The sequence below is a fragment of the Equus przewalskii genome, chromosome 13 (assembly GCF_037783145.1).
Source record: "Equus przewalskii isolate Varuska chromosome 13, EquPr2, whole genome shotgun sequence".
Taxonomy (NCBI): Eukaryota; Metazoa; Chordata; class Mammalia; order Perissodactyla; family Equidae; genus Equus; species Equus przewalskii.
The window spans coordinates 508,289-528,896 of record NC_091843.1 but is presented as its reverse complement, the minus strand read 5'-3'; the positions used below and the strand labels follow the sequence as shown (position 1 = coordinate 528,896).

At 48.8% G+C, this 20,608-nt stretch overlaps 1 protein-coding gene across 3 annotated transcripts; it reads left to right on the top strand.

The window, feature by feature from the left end:
• The first annotated feature begins 140 nt into the window (after positions 1-140).
• Positions 141-19,859, top strand: BTNL9 (butyrophilin like 9). Of its 3 annotated transcripts, XM_008508580.2 has the most exons (11): positions 293-503; positions 4,264-4,395; positions 5,171-5,530; positions 6,881-7,162; positions 9,974-10,102; positions 10,187-10,219; positions 10,492-10,512; positions 12,002-12,022; positions 12,238-12,264; positions 15,211-15,237; positions 16,106-19,859. In XM_008508580.2, the coding sequence occupies exons 2-11, from the start codon at positions 4,284-4,286 to the stop codon at positions 16,729-16,731; spliced, it is 1,638 nt and encodes a 545-aa protein (XP_008506802.2). In that variant the 5' UTR covers positions 293-503; positions 4,264-4,283; the 3' UTR covers positions 16,732-19,859. The 3 variants fall into 3 exon arrangements, with proteins under 3 accessions (XP_070426121.1, XP_008506802.2, XP_070426120.1); XM_070570020.1 differs by lacking the exon at positions 10,492-10,512 and having other exon boundaries at positions 141-503; XM_070570019.1 differs by lacking the exon at positions 12,002-12,022.
• Positions 19,860-20,608: the final 749 nt, after the last annotated feature.

Sequence of the window (20,608 nt, the reverse complement as noted above, 5' to 3'; positions counted from 1 at the left end):
CCAGTCCAGTCTCTGTATCTTTCCATATGACAGTGAAAAGAGAGGGGCTAATTAAAGGTGGCCATCCCACCTCCCTGGGTCCCAGAGATTCTGTGCAGCCAGCTGGAGCATTTTCTTTCTGCTCTGAGCCTTGGCAGTTTGCAGCTTCTACAAGACCCCCAGATACCTTTGTTCTCCTTCTAAGACTTTGGCAGGACACTCTCTATGGAAATTCAATTCATGATCTGCCTCACAGAGACAGGATGTGACAAGGACTTCCTCCCTTTGTTCTCTCTATCTCGATTTCTATAGCAAAGAACAGAAAAGCAGCATGTGACTTAGGTGGAAGATGAGTGAACAATTCTGTCACAGATGAGCTGGCCCCTCTACTCAGCTGTCAGCCTGTGTCTAGGGGACCTTAGAATCTGAGATCAAGAAACTTTACCACAATCATCTCCTTTGCAGAGGAGTTGAGATCACCAGGACTCATCTCTCATTGCAGACCCTTCGCTGCTACCTGACAGGTATGTGGCTCATTCTCAATGCCTACCTAAACTTCCACCTTTCAGAAGCAGAAAGCAGAAAATGGCAGTAGGAGGCTTTGCAGAGAGCAAAAATGGGCTGGCAGCACCGTGTCAGCTGAGCCTGGCTGCAGGATGGGTGGTTCAGGTGTGGCCCAGGGGAGATGTCTGTTCAGGCAGCTCCACAGAGGAAGCAGGATTCTGACACACCCTATTTCCACCTCAAGCCATTTCAAGCCTCGCTGAGTGTTCCTGCTTGGAATGGTTCATCTTCCTTCGAGGAGAGTAGGGGTGGAAATCCTCCTATGGGCCTATTGAAGTCAAACCAAAACAAGCCAGGTGGCATTAACTGACAGTTTGTGGAGGGCAAAGCAGCACAGCCGGCGCTGGATAGGGAGAGGCTGCAAGAGTGCAAAAGCCCTATCCCCTGGAGCTTACAGCTTCGGGCACGGGGAATGGGAGCAGGGCGAAGCACACCGCCCTCACACAGCCCAAGCTCACGAGGAGAAAAGCAAAAAGACAATAATCTTTAAAGAGACACTCAAGAGCCGAAGGGCTGGAAATAAAGACAACATTTAGGAATAGCTACAGGAGGAGAAGCTGAAATGGGGTTGGAGTGGTGCCAGGGAGAAAAGGGCTTCCCCTGCATGGAGGATGGTGGCATCTCTTCAGTGTTAGTGTGCACAACGCTTATTCCTCCCTCTGTGTCTTCAAGAGGAAATAACCCAGAGGCCCCCAAAAAGCAGGAAGAATGTATCCCACCAGCAAAGCTTAGCTCCAGTTCAAGACCCCCTTTCTGGCCGTCCTTCTCCTCAGTGGGTCCTCCATCTTCCCCAAATATCCAACACGTCTGGCCTCTCACCTTTCCACACCAGAAACAGAATCTGAAATCCATTTAGTGTTTTTCCTCACAAGGGTCCTTGCTTGATAAGGGTCAGAGCCTTTAAATTTCCGAGTGAGGCTGGTATGTGGGAACTTGAGGCAGCATGTGGGGAGGAGGATGCCTTTAAGGGCATGAGGGCCTTCAGCCCCTCTGAAGTCACTTCAGGAAACTGCCAGGCTATCTCCTTCCAGTTAAAGGCTTTCAAGGCCATGTCCGTGTGCGTTGGGAACAAAGGGACCAATGGGGCATGGACCTCCTGTCCCAGAAGACGCTGTTGACAAGGTCTGAGGGAGACTCCAGTTTTAAGCAGTATTATCAGCCGTGGGGTTTTTAGATTTTTATTCATTTGATTGTTGGTTGGCTGGTTTCTTGGTTGGTCTTGTGGCTGACACCTGTGGACTCAAGCCACTTCTTCAGAGCATGTGAGATGTCATCAGGATGAACATTGTGTCACGGTCCCTGGCCAGGCAGTCCCTAACATGGTCATGGTTTGGGCAACAGGAGGCCTGAGAGAACACGCAGCCCTGACACACAGCACAGCTGTAGCCAGAGAAGCGCTGAGCTTGAGAGGAACCCCTGCTCCACCACCTCCTAGCTGTATGTTCAGGGCAAATCACTTAGCCCCTCTGTGCCTCAGTTTCCCTGTCTATAGTTTGGACCTATTAGTAAGAATAATATTAATACTGCTGGTATAGGTAAGTGCTTGGTAGATAGTGTTTGGTAGATAGTGTTCAATTCGTGTTAGTTTTTAAAAACTGTGGGCACATGCACATGTGTGCATATGTGTGTGTGTTTGCAACCTCCTGTACCCTCAGTAATGGAAATCACATGGATGTATCACAACAGACAACTGCAGTCCTACCAGTAACTCCAGGGTTCGGAACACCCTGACTGCCCCCAGGAGGGGGCAGCCTCCCCCTGTCCAGGAAAGTTGGAGCATATACTTCTCCTGTGAGGTGCCCCAACCCCAGCCATGGGACCTAACGCCCCAGTGCTGCCCTGTAGGAGGACGCGAATGACCACCTAACACAAGTCGTGACTAATTCCTCAGAATCCAGCTGATCCAAGTGGATCATGTGAGTCCTTCTTGTTTTGGAAGGTGTTAGCTGGTGCTGATACAGCCCTGATGGCTGTGCCCTCCTGAGCTCCATGTGAGAGTCCAGAAAAAAAGACCGGGACACAAAAGAGAAGGGGACAGGGAGAGGAAGATAAAATGCAAAGCTGTGTGCACCCCCTACTCTGGAGTTCTTTGTTGCCGGTTTCCAGGCCCATCACAGACACCTTCTTACCATTCACCAAAAGGACAAGAGGCTGGACTGTCCAGCCGGAGCCTGAACCCTGACCCAAGGCTTCTGGTCTGCTGGCCATTGGGTGAATAGTGATTCCAATAGCTGCCCCCAGAGGGGACTCCTGCCTCCTCCCTGCAAGGGGCTCCACTTGAAGAACGAATGGAGCCTCCCAACTTACCCCTCCACCTACAGGAAGGCAGGGCCCCCAGACACTGGTCACTCACCTCATAGGCACTTGCCCCTCCCTCCTGCTGTATTCTCACCAGCCCGGGGCCTTCCAGCTCACAGGTCACTTGAGGACTCCCCCATTAACTCACCCACACACCTCCTTGACCACTCCTCTCCTGCCTGACCCAGCAGCTTTCAAACTCCTCTGTCCACTGCCTACTGGTGGTATCGCTGATGGCATGCTGGGGGCTCTGCCGTCACAGGACCCCAGGAACATGTGCCACCTGGCAGGTCTGCAGGAAAAGGAAAACAAAGCAAACGGGTGGGGTGGCAGAAGGAGGAGAAGGGAGACTGAGGCACTGGAGAGTAGAAGCCCACGGTGGGCCCTCCCCCTTGGGGGGTCTCTGATGGAGTGAAAGAAGAAGGGTGCGGTCTCTCAAAGAAGACAGAGAGCAGACGTCTGGAAGGTGGAGGAAGAGGGTGGAGTGCTGGCTTTTATTTAAAGAGCACCCATCCAGCCTGAGAGAGACTTAACAGTCCTCTGAGTGGGCACTGGTTTCTCCCACTGTTCAAGCAAAGAAATCGAAGTTCAGCCACTTTAAAGAATCTGCCTAAAATCCCACAACTAAGCAGAGGAGAGATGTAGAGAGGACTGTCTATCTAAGATGTGGCAGCTGCCCACACTCACTGGCTGTCAGACTGCCAGACGTTACTGCAGGGCCCAGCGGGCAGCAGGAGTGAGAGTGGAGGCCCCACCAGTGCTGGGGCTGGATCTCCTGGACTACAGAAGGGGGGCATGGCCAGAGGGGATGACCCCATCCCTGTGGCCTCAAAGATGCTGTGGATGCAGCAACAGTCACCAGCTGAGTTCCTGGAGGCTCCACCTCAGGTCTTAGGACTGGAGGAAGGTGTCCCAGATGGGGCTGGAGTTGGCAAACATCTTCCAGGGACGTGCGCCACTTCTGAAAGATCAGAGCTCTGTGTTTGTTCCTCTGTTTTGTGGACCTGATGTTCCAGGACAAAGGGAAGCGTGAGAAAGTTCCAGCAGGGAGAATGAAAATGGTCTGAGAGTCCTTGTCGATTTCCCTTTGTTTGGAGAAAGTCACTCAATCCTAGCCGAGCCCGCACACGTGTGGCACTATTCTTGGCTCTGAACAATATGAAGCTCAGAAGCTGCTTCCTTTGGGACCCTTTAGCCCTGTTCCTCACAGCTCCGTGAGTCCTGCAAGGCCAGCGACACCATTAGCAGTGCTGCCTGGTAAAATCAGAAGCAGCTCTAACATCCGGCTGTGGCTTAAAAGAAGCCAGACACTGGGGCGTGTAAGAACTGAACGAAAAATAATTGAGGTTTAAACAGACCTCAAGCCTGACAGGCTGAGCTCCAGCTCCCTCGCATCTCTACACCATCTCTGTCCCCCTGCAGGTGGCCCCACTGCGCAGGAGATGGTGGATTTCCCAGTCTCCTTGGACTCCTCCCAGCCAGTGCCTCTGCCCAGCAGCCTCGTCTTCCTCACTGGCCTCCTCCTTCTCCTCTGGCCTGGGGAGCTGAACTCAGGTAGGTGTCTGATCTGCAGCCCAGCCAGCCAGGACAAGAGCATGTCTGCTTCAGCCCATCTCTCCTGCCAGCTGCTCCTGGGCTGAGATCTTGTAGCCTTGTACCACACCATCCTAGTTGCTAAAATACAAGATTTTCATCCCAGTTGTTAAAGAGCCACTGCCCCTGAGTACCATCAAACCCCAGAGTGTTCCTCTACCTCCTCTCCAGCCACATAGCAGCCCTTGCACACTCTGTCTCCATGACCCTACAGTTTACAGGCATGGCAGGGTGTAGCAGAAGGATGCAAAGAACCTCTTACTGGTCTGTGCCTGGGCTAAAACAGTTGGTAAAATTTTTTTCCTTGGTGAGGAAGATTGGCCCTGAGCTAACATCTGTTGCCAATTTTCCTCTTTTTGCTTGAGGAAGATTGCCGCTGAGCTAACACCTGTGTCAATCTTCCTCTATTTTACGTGGGATGCTGCCACAGCGAGGCTCAATGAGGGTTGTATAGGTCCTCGCCTTGGATCTGAACTCGAGAACCCCTGGCTGTCAAAGAGGAGTGCAGGAACTTAACCACTAGGCTGCCTGGCTGGCCCCTTGCAGATTTCTCTTTCCGGCATACTCACATTTTTCATGACTATTACTTGTTCAAGAAACCGGACTCTCGTCCTGTAGTGTGTCTCACCTTCCTCATTTGAAGGGTTTACTGTAGATTGCTGAGCTGCAAAGGGACGTGATAAAAACGTATCTGAGGAGGGCTGATTTTGGCCGTTGTTCTGGCTTCTCGCCCTAGAGGCGCTCAACGAGGAGGTCAAGGTGGTAGGCCCTGAGGAACCCATCCTGGCGCTCGTCGGGGAGGAGGTGGAGTTCCTGTGCCGCCTGTCGCCGTATCTGGACGCCGAGCACATGGAGATCCGCTGGTTCCGGAGCCGCGCCTCCGACGTGGTTCACCTGTACCAGGAGGGGCAGGAGCTCCATGGGCAGCAGATGGCGCAGTTCCTGAACAGGACCCAACTCGTCAGGGACGACATAACGGACGGCAGCGTGACCCTGCAGCTCCGCGGCGTCGTCCCAGCCGACGCGGGCCCGTATGGGTGCAGGTTCCTCTCCAGCACCTTCTCTGGGGAAGCCATCTGGGAGCTGGAGGTAGCAGGTGCGTGACCCGGCCAAGCCCGAGCAGGGGAGAGGGGAGAGGGGTCCACTTGGATAGACCTGCTTTGCTCAGGAGTAGACAAATTAGAGATATTTTCCCTTTCTCCGTGATTAAAAAAAAAAAAACATTAAAAAGAAAGATTCATTAGAAAATGAACGAAAGAATTGTTCATAAAAAAGATACACAAATGGCCCTTAAACACAAGAAATGATGATCACTTTTACTCATAATGAAAGAAGGGCAAATTAAAGCTACACTGAGATGCAAATTATTTTACCTATCAGATTAGCAAAAATTCAACAGTTGGACCACACAGCCTTGGTGCAGCTGTGGGGAAGCAGGCACCCTGCTCTGAACATGCCGACTGGTTCAAATTTCCAAAGCTCCAGTGCTGGGGAATTGGGCGATAGCCGACAGGACTGTCTGTGCATCTACCTTTTGGACAGCAATCCCACCTCCAGGAGTTTACCCTGAGTGTGCACCTCCTACACTTCCAATATGAAAGAGGCATATGTATAAGTTTCATCTTTGTAGCCTTATTGATAATTGTAAAACAGTGGAAACTACCTAAATGTCCAAGCATAGGCACTGAGTATGGTCCATCTCACAACGGAGTGAGTGGTACTACTCAGCTGAAAGATGAGGAGGGGCTCCGTGAACCAGTGTGGAGTGATTTGTAAGATGTTGTTAAAAGAAAAAAGCCAGCTGCAAAAGAGGTTCTCTAGCATGGAAATTTTGTGTAAGGAAAAAGGAGAAACACTGTACAAGAGAAACACAGGAAGGATGAACTAAAGACGAATGAAGTTTGTTACCTAAGGAGGCGGCTGCAATGAGATGAAGGGGTGGAGAAAGGTCTGGGGTTTTCCTGGTACACATTTTTTAGAGTATTGGTGTGTAAACCATATTAATGTTTTGCAAATTCAAGATAGAAAGCTAGCTCCACAAGGATGAGTGAAAAAAGAGCGTGTATGACACAGGCCCTTGAGCTCTGATGGGATTCAAGAGACAGAAGAAAAGCTGTTAAAATTTGCGGTGGGACTAGTCGTCATTCTAGGGGACTGTCCCATGCATAATATGACTAACTGCCAGTAGTCTTTCCCTGCCAATGGCACCCCTCTACATTTCCAAATGTCTCTCAAGGGTAGTACTGTCCCCATGTCCCACATACCACCACTGATTGAGACTGTCCTTGCAGTCCCCAGGCGGTGGGCTGTGAGCTCACACGCGAGTTAAGAGCCGTCACAGTTTATGATGCCTTATCGTGACCGCAAATGCCAAGTGGTGGCATGAACTTCCGGTCCAAGTTCTGGGAAGGAGCCTGATCTTTCCCACTCCTCCTGCCTCTCCCAGGGCTGGGCTCGGACCCTCACATCTCTCTTGAGGGCTTCAAGGAGGGAGGCATTCAGCTGAGGTGCAGCTCCAGTGGCTGGTACCCCAAGCCCCAGGCTCAGTGGAGAGACCATCAGGGAAAGTGCCTGCCTCCAGAGACTGAAGCCATCATCCAGGACACCCAGGGCCTGTTCAGTGTGGAAACATCTGTGGTCGTCTTGGAGGGAGCCCACAGCAACGTGTCCTGCTCCATCCAGAACCCCTTCCTGGTCCAGAAGAAAGAGTTCGTGATCCAGATAGCAGGTCAGTGGATGCTGGCTCACCCTGTCCTCTCAGTCATCATGTCCTCCAGGTCCATTGTCTCAAAGGCCATCTATAAGGACACAATGGTACTTGGCCCTGGCTGTATAGGGGGTGGGCTGACCTTGACACCTAAGAAGTCAGCAATTTGGTTATCAGGAACCTACTAAGAGTACAATTAATAACCCAAAGAGTAAATGGGGGAGGCCCCAGAGAGCCAAAGGCCATGCAATAAAACCCAGAACCTCTTCTCATTAGAGGTCATCATGAGAGCCGATGTGCTCCTAACATCATCCCTCAAACAGTATTTATTGAGCACCCACAGTGTACCCAAAACCCTTACCCTCAGTCTGACATTCCAGTGGGGGAAGCAGACAAACAAAAGCGTGAATTACATCGTAGGTTAGAAAGTGTTCAGTGTATAGAGAACAATGAAGCAGGGAGCGGTGGTAGGTGTGGTGGTGTGTGTATGTCGAAAGATGGGTCACGGAATAAGTCGGTGAGGCAGTGAGTTCAAGGTGAGGCCATTATCTAGTATCAAAGTCTTATTATGAGACACCCACTGAAGGGTCTAATATTCATGGCTCCAGTCATTTTAAATCTTGAGGATAAACCTAACCTATGAGCCATTTTTCACATTGGTCCAAATCAATAGCTATATTACCATAACAGAAAGAAATCTCACCCTTATAAATGAGACCTTGTCCTCAGGGAAGAGGGCTTGACTGCACTGTGTGTCACACAGAGTTATCTGAAATTCACCTGGTAATTGGGGTGGCCATTTCTGTTCGCTAATTGTTTTTATCTAAAGGAAAAATAAAACATCTCCCATCTCTATGTCAGGCATGTAGTTACAGCTCGGAACAAGGCACATAAATTACACTTACGACCTGGAGCTGGAGACACTTTCTCCTTGATGTTACACTTCAAAGAGAGGGCTCTGAGCTCCTGAAAAATAAAAAATTCTAAGTTTTAAAGCTGGCCAGAGGCTTATTCAGCTTTTAAAATGATTTAAATACAGTCTCAAAGGGGTATAAAAAGGATTTACAAGTTTTCTAAAGGAAATACTCTAAGAAAAGGGAAAGAGAAAGTGTCTTTCCCCTTTTGCACCAGGAAAAATCCAAAGGTTTTCTTTTTAGAGTTGTGTTTGCCCTTTACAGAGGGTGTAAGTCACATGGATATCTGCAAGGAGGTCATTCAGATATAGGGAACAGCAAGTGCAAAGGTCCTGGGATGGGAACGTGGGTGGCTACTGGAGGAGCAGGGAGGAGGCAGAAGAGGCCGGACAGAGGGACAACAAAGAGATTGCAGGTCAAGGTGGCATCTGACCCTGAGCCCTAGCTCTTAGCCCTTGGGTCAGGGCTTTGCAAACCATCTGTGGTGACAGACCAGTGTGTTGCGGTCCAATAGTTCAATAAAAGTGCATTGCTAGAAAAATAAAATTAAAAAACAGAAGACTACATTATGCTAAGTGAAGTAAGACAGACACAAAAGGACAAATACTGTGTGATTCCACTTACACAAGCCACGTAAAGTAGTTAATTCATAGAGACAGAAAGTGGAATGGAGGTTACCAGGGACCAAGGGAGGGGGAAGGGAGAGTTAGTGCATGACCGGTACAGAGTTCCAGTTTCAGAAAGCGAAAAAAGTTCTGGTGGTGATTGTTGCATCCTGTGAATATACTGAATGCCACTGAGCTGTACGCTTAAAAATGGTTAAGATGGTACTTTTTATGGTTTTTTTTTAAAGCCATTAGGGAAGGATTTTTTCTTTTTAAAGATTGGCACCTGCACTAACATCCGTTGCCATCTTTTTTCTTCTTCTTCTTCTCCCCAAAAGCCCTCCATCCCCACCCCTCAGTACATAGTTGTATACTCTAATTGTGAGTGCCTCTGGCTGTGCCATGTGGGACGCCACCTCAGCGTGGCCTGATGAGCCGTGCCACGTGTGTGCCCAGGATCTGAACCAGCGAAACCCTGGGCCTCCAAGCAGAGCATGTGAATTAGCCACTCGGCTGGCCCCTAGTTTTTATGTTATGTATATTTTACCACAATAGAAAAGGAAAATATACTTTTTAAAAAGACCACTGAGATAAAAGTACCAATTTCCTATGATTATTTTCAACAGACACAAAATTGTTTTGTTAAATTGCCACAAGAATTTCTAAAGAATTACTATCCATTTTTGGACCTCTCTTTACTCTCTGGCCACTGCGGGCGCTGCCCTGGGCCACATCCTGCCTCTGGGCAGATCCTCCCTAGGGAGCCTGGAGAGGACACAGGGGAACTGTCAGTCAGCCCCCACGTGGCTTTGTTATCAATTCTTCCAACGGTGTGAGGAGAAGTAGAAGCCCAGTATTTGCAAGAAGCAGCGAGGTGACTTGTGGATTCGATGGCGCGGATAGAAAGCAGTAATTCGCTGGGCTTCAGATATCAACAATACACCGCGCGTTCTCCTTATCCTCAGGTGTGGGGCAAGAGTGGAAAGAAGCGGAGGAGGCCAGGACCATGCTCAGAGAAGTCTCAAGCTGGGGAGTGGGCGGGGCCCTCGGCTCCTGTCCTTTCACAGCTGTCAGTTTGCAGCAGTTTCCCCTTTCCGCTGAACGAGTTCGAGTCCGCCGCTGTTCCTCGGTTCCGCCTCTGGAGACCTGCTCTCAGGCCCATTTTACAGACGGCTTTGGTGGGGCCAAGGAGGTGGGATGAGCCAACAGGTCGCTAGGAAGGTTTTCCGGCACGCAGGGTCTAGAACAGTTTTGTCGCTTAGTGTTTGGTGTTTAGCCTAAATCTAGACAACTCCCTGGGGGGTGTTTTCCAGACGTCTTTTTACCCGGAAGCTCCCCATGGAAGAGAGCTTTCCTCGGGACTCTGATGGCGCTGCCGCTCCTCCTGGCTCTGCCCTCGGCGCTCGCGCTGTGGCTCTTTCAGAAGCAGCGGAGGCGCCAAGGTACGAGGCGGGCCGGGCCTGGCCCGAGGGGGCTGCGGGAGGGCGCGCCCGCTCACCGCCTCTCCCCTCCCCGCCCCCTTGCAGAAAAGCTGAAGCAGGAGGCAGAGAAAGACAAAGGTGAGCAGGGGTGAGGCGCGCCCTGCGCTCGCATCCCTGACGAGCAGGGGGGAGGGCGCCGGGCAGCACGGCCAGCCCCGCAGACCCGGGCTGGGCTGCGGCAGAGGTTTGCTCCTCGGCGCCCTCTGCCTCGGGGCCCGCGCCTGCCGCGCCTCCAGCCCAGCCTCGCTCCCCAGAACGCACGGCCGCTCGAGTTTGTGCACGTTGGAGAAACGAGGCTTCAGTGTTCGTCGGTAGAGATTTTCCTCCTTTTCTCTTCATTTCTTTTCTAGGGAAACTCACAGCAGAGCTGGGTAAGTTCTGGGTGCCACGCACACAGTGCTGGCTGCAGGCTAGTTGGGTGCCCCTGCTCGCGCGCAGTGGAAGGAAAGGTTCAGTGATTTTACGCTCCCTCTGGAGAGCGATGGACGGCAACGATCCTTCCTTCGGTGCCTCCCACCTCTCCACTCCCAGACTGGTGCGCAGCTGCCAAGGACGTCTGACCTGAGACCCCCTGGACAGACCTTCCCAGCCCCTCCCCTGCAAATTATACGATTCAGTTACAATTCCACCATTAAGCATTTATTCCCTCCTGTTCGTCTTCCTAGAATGTCCTTGTCTCTTTAGTACAAATGCCTCTGGGAAGGAGCTCCTTTAACTCGCACCAAAGTGGAGTAATTTTTCAGATTCGCTTTTCTTCCTGGAGGGGCTTAGCACCTTGAAGCCATGGTGCGTGCGTGCGTGCGTGCGTGCGTGCCGGGGGGAGGTGGGGGCGCGGCGTGTACAGAGGAGGGGAGAGTGAGTCCAAAGGAAGGGGAATGGAGAAGGCCGCCATGGTTGGGGGAAGACCTCAAGAACCACCTTGCCCACTCCAGTAAAACTCCAGACAAAATTGCTAGGTTGGACAAGCTTGTCTTGCAGTCTACCTAGTCCTGCAGTGAAAAAAACCCCCAAACTCAGCTATAATAAGTCTTTAACATTCTAGCCCGAATTAGTGTATAGTGTTGCCTTTCCCAGGAGCATTTGGTTTTAAGAGGACTTAGGGGGGCCACCCCGTGGTGAAGTGGTTAAGTTGGGGCCCCTGCTTCCTTTGACAGGGTTTGAGGGTTGGTGGTTTGGATTCCAGCACAGACCTGCATCACTCGTCAGCCATGCTATGGCAGTGACCCACATACAAAATAGAGGAAGTTGGCACAGATGTCAGCTCAGAAGGAATCTTCCTCAAGCAAAAAAAGGAGGAAGGTTGGCTATGGATGTTAGCTCAGGTCAAATCTTCATTAGCAAAACAAACAAACCAACAAACCCCAAAACAATATGAGGACCTAGGGTGGAGAAATCAACAGAATGCATGTCTGGTGGCAAAATATCAGTCTTGGTATCTGGCCAGGGGAATAATGGAGTGTGATGTTCTCCCAGTCCTTTAAATAATGTCCCCGGGAAGCGACTGACCCGGAGGCTCACGCAGGCTCTGCTCAGTGCCTGGACTTGTGCAGGACCTCTTCTCCAAGAAAGCTTGTGATTTCAGGGCAAATGAGCAGTAGCCTCTTCAAAGCAGCCCTGAGCCCTGGGAAGAGACTCCTCTGTACCAAGACTGTTTTCCCTTCAGGGCCCTGAGCAGAGAATAGGGTGAGGCACAAGAATCCTGCAGGTGGGCCTCTTTTTTTAGGGCAATGCAGACACAAGGATGGGATTGGGATGAGCAGGGGTTTAAGATGAGGAGCCTCTTCCCAGTGGCCTCACTGCCTTGGGAAGGTGTCTCCACTCATCCCCAGGCTGTGATGTTTCTCTATGTTCTGCTTACAGAGAAGCTTCAGACGGAGCTTGGTAAGTGACCCTTCTTAGAACTCTTCTTGTCCACCTTTTAGCAGCTGGGTATCCATGTGTGTTCTTCTCATTTCCCAACCTGGATGGAACCCTGCTGGCTGTGTGGGTGGCAGGAGCAAGGGGAGTGAGGCAGGGGTGGGTGCAAAACGCATCATGTGAGCAGGGAAGCTGCAGGGACCTGGTGTTCTAATTCCGTTTTCCCTTGGCTGCTTCAGACTGGAGAAGGGCCGAAGGCCAGGCCGGTGAGTGAAGCTCATTTCTCTCCCTTTGTCCACTTTACATCTCAGCATCCCAGTCACTGCTCTGATTAACCAACCATGCTTCATTCTGGTTTATTCCACGGCCACACGGCATGTATTAATCTATGTCCCTTGGTAGAGGTTATATTTGAGTTTTACTTTTGCATTTACTTTTATATTGTCCTGAGGTGTAAGCATACTGTAAATCATTGGTGCCAATCCTATTTGCACATCAGAATCACCTAGATTCCTGCTGCCCACTTTCAAAGACTCTGACTCATGGCTCGGGAGTGGGCAAGTTACCCTAGATGTAGCTATTTCTCCCTGTACTTTCCTCCATTGCCCCCATAAAGCAAACAGTCTAATATGTATCTTTATTTTGTATATACAATCATGCGCTGCATAACAATGTTCCAGTCAACGATGGATCACATATTGGATGGTGGTACCATATTGGATGGTGGTCCCGTAAGATTAGTACCATATAGCCTAGGTGTGTAGTAGGCTATACCATCTAGGTTTGTGTACACTCTATGATGTTCACACAACAATGAAATCATTTGACTACTCATTTCTCAGAATGTGTCCCCATGGTTAAGCAATGTATGACTGTATTCTTGCAAAATGTGAATTACAGTTTTGTGCACATACATTTTAGTTTCTGTAAATGACATTTATAGTGTTGTGCTCTTCCTTGCTTTTCTCACTCACTACTGTGTTTTATCTGTCACCACATGTCCGTCTGGTCTGTTCTCCTTCTTGCTGCAGAGCACCCCATTTTAGCCAGCCACTCTCCTGGAGTAGACCTCCAGCCTGCCTCTCCCTCCACACCACCACAAACCACGCTGAATGAGTAGCCTCAACTGTATTGCCTTCTGGCCCTGTGTGGAGATTTCTCTGGCATGTACACCCAGGAGGGGAATTGCTGGCCCATGGAGGCTATGCTAAGTGAGATAGAGGGACCCCCTTAAGGCAGCGCCATTATCCTGCCATTGGCAGTGCATGGGGGCTCCACATGCCACATCACACAGGAGCCTGCTTTCTAGGTGAGCCAGTCAGTGGGGATGAGTGATGGCTCATTGTGCTTTTAGTCTGCACTTCTCTGAACACTAAGAAGTTTGGACATCTCTTTATATGCTAGTTTTGGGGCTACATCTTCTGAAAATCGCCATTTGTGACCTTTGCCCTTTTTTCATATGGAATTGCTATCTTTTTCTTATTAATTCACAGGAGTTCTTTATATATATATGTATATATAGGCTATTAATCCCTCATTGGTCTTAAACATTGTGAATTCCTTCTTCTATTCTGTCATCTGCTATTTGTTTTGTCCATGGTGCTCCTTATTGAAAAGAAGTCATTAATTTCTACAAAACCTAATTCAGCAAATTTGTCCCTTGTATTTTTGAAGTTTTCTTGCAGAGGACCTTCCTCACTCTTAGGTCACAAAGATAATCTCTTACTTTTTTTTTTTTGAGGTTATGATAGTTGAAAACATTGTGAAACTTCAGTTGTACATTATTATTTGTCAGTCACCATATAGGTGTGCCCCTTCACCCTTTGTAGCCATCCTCCACCCTCCTTCCCCCTGGTAACCACTAAATAGTTCTCTTTGTCCATGTGTTTGTTTATCTTCCACATATGAGTGAAATCATACAGTCTCTTACACTTTCTTTTATCCACTTTATGTGTGTTATGTGGAGGTCTTTAATCCATCTGAGATGCGCCATTTTATTTGCTGTTAGGTGAGAACCCAGTGATTTTTCTCCATATGATGGGGCAGTTTTCCCAGTGCCAGCTACTCCACCATCTGTCATTTCCCCATTGATGGGGGTATCACTTTTAGTGCATATTCGGTTCCCGTATTTAGAGGGTCTGTCTGTTGGCCAGCTATTACTTCATTGTTTTTACTTCTGTGGCTTTTATAGTACCTGAAAGTACAAGTTCTCCATTTCTGCTTTCTTTTTAAAGTTAATGGACCTCCTTAAAATAGAAATTTTAGGATAAATTTATGAAGTTCCTAAAAAAATCTAAAAGTAATTTTGCATGGAATTACTTTGAATTTATAGATAAATTTAGGGAGAATCAACATCTTTATAGAATTGAGTTATTCTTTGAAAGGGTTACATGTTTTTAAAGTTCTACTGGTTATTCTGTTGCAAAACCAGGGTAGGAAGGCCCTGCTGTAAATTGATGGAGCTCTGAAACGTCTGCTGTTGTTTCTGCTATTGCTTTTGCTACAGTCACGTGTTGCTTAAGACCAGAGATATATTCTGAGAAATGCATCATTAGGCAGTTCTGTGAACATTGTAGAGTGTATTTACACAAACCTAGATGGTATAGCCTACAACATACCTAGGCTCTATGGTACTGGTACTAATCTTTTGGGACCACCATCATCTATGTGGTTTGTCACTGACTGAAACATTGTTGTGTGGTGCATGACTATATTTTGCGACTTGGTGATCTCTCTATTGAACACAGAACAAGATAAAATGAAACAGAAATCCACTCAGAATGGCTCACATTAAGAAAGGAGGCAAGACAGGGTATCTAAAGGACATCTTAGGACAGGAGCCATGCTCAGCTGAGCCTCCAGGGGACTGACCTGGTCAGAGCTTGAGGCTTCATTTCCATCATCCTGGGCATCCCAGCCACTTGTATGGGTTCTCTTTGCCTACATGCTCTATTCTCCTGCCTTTCCTGGCACAACTTCAGCCTCCGTGCAGCTTTGGTATAACCCAGCACTGACACAAGCCCCTACCCAACCCCAAATTCCTGGGAAAATTCTATGGTGGACCCAGACCCGTTTGGATCCAAACCAACGGTCACGGTGGGAATGGGGTTATTCAGTTTGCAGGCATCCCTCATGCATCTTGAGTCTCCCTCAAGGTTCCAGAGTTAGTGACGCAGATCTCTGACTTCTTTTTCTTCTCTCTTTGGTTTCAGAGTGGAGAGCAGCCCAACAATATGCAGGTAACTGAAACCAAGGAGCTGTGACTTAAACAGAAGGGAGGTGGAAAGATCTGAGCTTAGAGGAAGGGTCTGTCTGGGTGCCAAGTATGGGGCCTGCACACGCAGGGACACAACATGACACATGCCTGTGTGTGCACACATGTACACACGTACATGCTTGCATGCACCCATGTGATTGCCCTCACACACGTACACGTCTGGGTGCACGTGCTCCCACACGCACCTTGCTTTCTGGGTTTTGGTATACTGGGTTTGTTTCCATCTGGCAAGAAGGCAGCTACTAGAACCTGTTTGCGGGAGAGAATACAGTTTGTGAGGAACCTCTCATCTGACTGAAGGATCCTTGGGGTTCCCAGGCATCAAATGGATGTGTTTGGGGGAATGGGGTGTTGGAGTACAGGGCGTCGGACTAGATAATCTCAGCAGGCTCTTTCAATTTTAAAATCCTAATGTTGCTGTAAAATCGAGGCCCAGAGCTCACGTGATGCTCTCAAGGTCACACAGGGTGGTGGCAGCAGCCAGGACTCGAAGCAGCCCTGAGCTCCTTCTTGAGCAGAACTTGGGCGACGTGAGCCCGCGCTCGTCCCCCATGGACCTACTTGTTTGCTATCTCTGCTCTGCATGGCACCTAGTATGGAAATCAGGAACCTTCCAGTCCGGGCAGGAAACAGGATTCCTCTGCACACTTTCAAATGCTGAGGAGTGACTTGCATGACGCTTCAGCGCCAGAGCGTTTTGGGGGGAGGGGAGTGTGTGATGATTCCACGGATAGCTGCACTGGGAGAACCAGAGGTTTGCTTGTCAGGGGAGGGGACAGGCCGGGCCCAGAACCGTCCTCTGCGGGTGCTAACCCAGTGCTTCTGCGCAGTGGACGTGACTCTGGATCCGGCCTCCGCGCACCCCAGCCTGGAGGTCTCCGAGGATGGCAAGAGCGTGTCCTCCCGCGCACCGGCCCGCGGCCTGGCGCCGGGCGATCCTCAGCGGTTCTCGGAGCAGACGTGCGTGCTGAGCCGCGAGCGCTTCGCCGCCGGCCGCCACTACTGGGAGGTGCACGTGGGCCGGCGCAGCCGCTGGTTCCTCGGGGCGTGCCTGGCCTCGGTGCCGCGCGCGGGGCCGGCGCGCCTGAGTCCGGCCAGCGGCTACTGGGTGATGGGGCTGTGGAACGGCTGCGAGTACTTCGTCCTGGACCCGCACCGCGTCGCGCTCGCCCTGCGCGTGCCGCCCCGGCGCGTGGGTGTCTTCCTGGACTGCGAGGCGGGACGGCTGTCCTTCTTCAACGTATCCGACAGCTCCCACATCTTCACCTTCACTGACACCTTCTCCGGGTCGCTCTGCGCCTATTTCAGGCCCAGAGCCCATGATGGCAGTGAACATCCGGATCCGCTCACCATCTGCCCATTGCCCGTTAGAGGGACATGTGTCCCCGGAAAGGACGACAGTGACACCTGGTTGCAGCCCTTTGAGCCCTCAGACACTGCCGTGGGCCTGTGGTGAAGCGCAGGACTGGGTCCTGGGCAGCTTCCTGGACACCTGGCAAGCGCTTTGCTCTCCCTCTTTCTCTAGAGTGAATCAGTGCACGGCCTGAGCGCCCACCCCAAAATGTCAGCAAAAGCTAAAGACTCAGCGCAGCAGAAGGGGACGGAGAGAGGAACCTTTGGCTATGTCGACGCGCGCGCGTGGAAATATGATTTTTCTTTACGAAAAAGAGTTCCAAAGCTCGTTTGTGTGTATAGTAGGACTGAACAAATGAGTAAAAATGTGTTGATGTTGTTGGGAGCCAGGGCGTTCCGTGTGGAAGAAGAGGAAAGAAACTGGAATGGGAGAGAAAATTATTGGACTGGATTAGAGGTATCAGTTAATTCGTATATATTTTCTAGCTCTAAAAACGCCTAGAAGCAATGTCACGTCATAGGCAATGAGTTCACCTAGGGCTCAATCCTAGTTTTAAACGTCAGTTCCCACTAAAATGAACTTAGATAAAGCTGATTCCAGGGCTGGGCAGAGAAAGCACAGGGTGAATCTGGACCATCTTTTGCCAAAAAGTACAGACATGCTGCAAAACTGATGGGGACACAGCAAGAGGACATAGATGCTGGTCTGAAGAGGCTCCACTGACCGCTTGTGGGGCAATTTGATCATTAAAGTAAGAATGACAAGAATTGCTCAACAAGCAAATTTACCAAGTGTGCTGAGAGTTAAGTTTCTCAGTCAGAGAAAGGAAATACAGAAAATACGAAAGAGGGAAGGAGAGAATGAAAGAATAACTCTGTGAACTCGTGGTTTTTTATTTTGTATAGGTACATGGAACACATGTGATAGGTAGGTAGCTGATAGATAGATGGCTAGACAGACAGATGGACAATGTGTGCATCCATATGATTCCTAGCTCTGTCTGTTGTGAGGGCTTAGAAGCAGTAATGCCCCTCTACTAGTGAGCACTCCCGGCACCCAGAATGTGGTTTTTAGTCCTGTTTCCCACTAAAAGGAACCAAGCCTCTTTGGAGAAATGACGGACTCCAGGGCTGGGGCAGGGAAAATACAAGATGGGTGTGATATTCTCATTTATAATAAGAAATATATATTTGGTCTTCAACCTAAATTCTGGAACAGAGCTCCTAAAACCTTTGGAATTTCCTAATGTGATGAGAGTGTATTTTGATATTCATAACAAGCCCCTTTCAATCACAATGAGTTTAAGTCAACCCCATAACTTCTGAAAAGTCCCAAGGATGGAGCTGCTTGCCAGGAGAACCAACTATGTGATTAGAAGGTTGTAGTTTAGCCCCACCCCCTACCCCTGACCTCAGGGAGGGGAGAGGGGCTGGAGATTGAGTGCAGTCTCTGATGGCCAACGATTTAATCAGTCATGCCTATGTAATGAAGCATCTGTAAAACCCAAAAGGACTGGATTCAAAGAGCTTCCGGGCTTGTGACCACTTGCAGACAGAGAGGTGTTCAGAGAAAGCAAGGAAGCTCTGCGCCCATTCCCACAGGCCTCGCCCTGTGCAACTCTTCCATCTGGCTGTTCCTGAGTTATATCCTTTTATAATAAACCAGTAATCTAGTCAGTCAACTGTTTTCCTGAGTTCTGTGAGCTGCTCTAGCAAATTAATTGAACCCAAGGAGGGGGTTGTGGGAACCTCCGTTTTATAGCACATTGGTCAAAAGCACAGGTAACAACCTGGACTTGCAATTGGTGTGTGAAGTGGAGGGCATTCTTGTAGGATTCAGCCCTTAACCTGTGAGAGCTGACACGATCTCTAGATAGATAGTGTCAGAATTAAGTTAATAGCTTGGTGGTGTTGGAAAAAACATGCCAGAATGAGTCTCAAACATCTTGTACCAGAAAGTGAGGAAGTGTTCCAAGAATGATGGGGAGATGTCAGTTGCACAGAAAATCAGCTTGAAAGGACTCCCACTGGCCAAAGATCAACATCAAGGCAATCAATGGCAGTTATGGATTAAATAAAATAGGAATCCAAGAGGATCTATATCTATACTGATATACATAAATAAATGAATGAATGAATGAGGGAGAAGAGAAAGTTCCAGCCTACAGCAGAAGTCTCAAATATCTCCCCACACACTACTAATTACTTACTTATTGATTTAGAAGTACAAAACACTTAATCAACTTTACAGTGGAGGAGCCTGGCAGACACTGTATTAACCAAGTGACAAAAGTTAACATTACCATATTTGACCTAAGTTTACACTGCGTGCCTCCTGACACAATGCAGTGAAAAGAATACAAGAGCATCACTTTTGAGGTATTCCTACCCCACAAAATTAATACGTCATTAGGAAACATCAAACTGGCTGATACTCCTCAAAAATGTCAAGGTCATAGAAGATAAGGCAAGATTAAGGAATTGTTTCAGATTGAAGGGGACAAAAGGGACATGACAGCTAAATGCAATAGGTGACCCTGGATGGTATCCTAGACCTGTAAAAGACATTATTTGGAGAAGAAGAGACATTTTGAAAAATGGCTGTGGATCAGATAGTAATATGGGATAAATGCTAACTTCCTGGTTTTGATGTAGGAGAATATCCTTATTTTAAGAAAATATACACTTAGGTATTAAGGAGTAATGGGACCTGATGTTTGTACCTTATTTTCAAATGGTTCATTCAAAAATATACTAATGTACAAAGAGAATGATAAAGGAGTGCAGTGGTGTCTGGAAATGTTTAATAACTGGCTTTCTGGATAAAAGAAAATCTGTAGCATTTGCTGATTTCCATGGTGTAAGTAGTCCCGCTGTGGCTGAGTGCAGGCTGCCGATGTGACATCACTGGTGGAGCTGGAGAGAGAAGCACGGTCTGCTCTCGCGAGACACCAGCTCCGGCACAGGATTGGTTTTACGCAATTCCACATAGAGCATTTGGCCATCTATTGTCATTTGTTTCTCTAACAAGTCAACTAAGTGCATTTTTGAACTTATGAAAATATGCTCAGTTACCTCTTATGATAAAATTACAGCCTTATTAACATACCATGTGTGATATTCAGAAAAAGGAAGTTTTATTTTCTGTAATTTGCATTAGTGTGCAAATATTTTGGGATCCTACTCACAAATGTTTTTGTGATAACATTAAAAATATATTCCTTGACCGTATGCAACCATTATCTGTTCCTTTGAGATCATTTTTATGTGTTAAATAAGAAAAGCAAACATATAGCTGATACAAAAGGAAGCATTAAATTATTTTTTAAATAAACAGTAGCTCCATTGGCACATTTTAAATAAGGGGAAGCCTGGCCCTAAGGTTGGAAGGGATCTTAGATATTCAGCTGCATGCTCTGTGAGCCATAAAGCCCATGCTTGAGGCCACTCAGGAGGCCAGGACACTCAGAGTAGACATCCATTGCCTTCCAGCCCATGCCCCATGACCCTCTTGCAAGTTTCTAAAAGCAGGGCATGATATATTTCGTTCTCCCTACTGTTCACGTTTTCTACACAGCTATCACTCAAAAGTGGGAAAGGGTGAGCCCAGCACTTATGGGTAGATCCCATCTGGTGAACAAACACGCCTGTGAGGAGGGTGCTGCGAGGCTTCTCCTGCTTGAGGCAGCCTGGGGACAGCTGGCTCACAAAGGCTGAGAGAGGACCTGGATCCCTTTGGCAGGTGCAAGCTGAGTTATCATTGGCCACAGGAATCTTACACGAGAAGACAAGTATTCTGATGAATTGGGCACACCCACCATTTTTGGTGGGCTTATAAATTGGTGCGGCCATCTTGAGGTCAATTTTGGTAATGTCAACCAATTTCTAAATGTGAACATTCCTGACCCAATAGTTCCACATCCAGGAATCTGTTCTACAGAAATAGTCACACCAGTACCTAAAGTTACAGACGCTGCTCA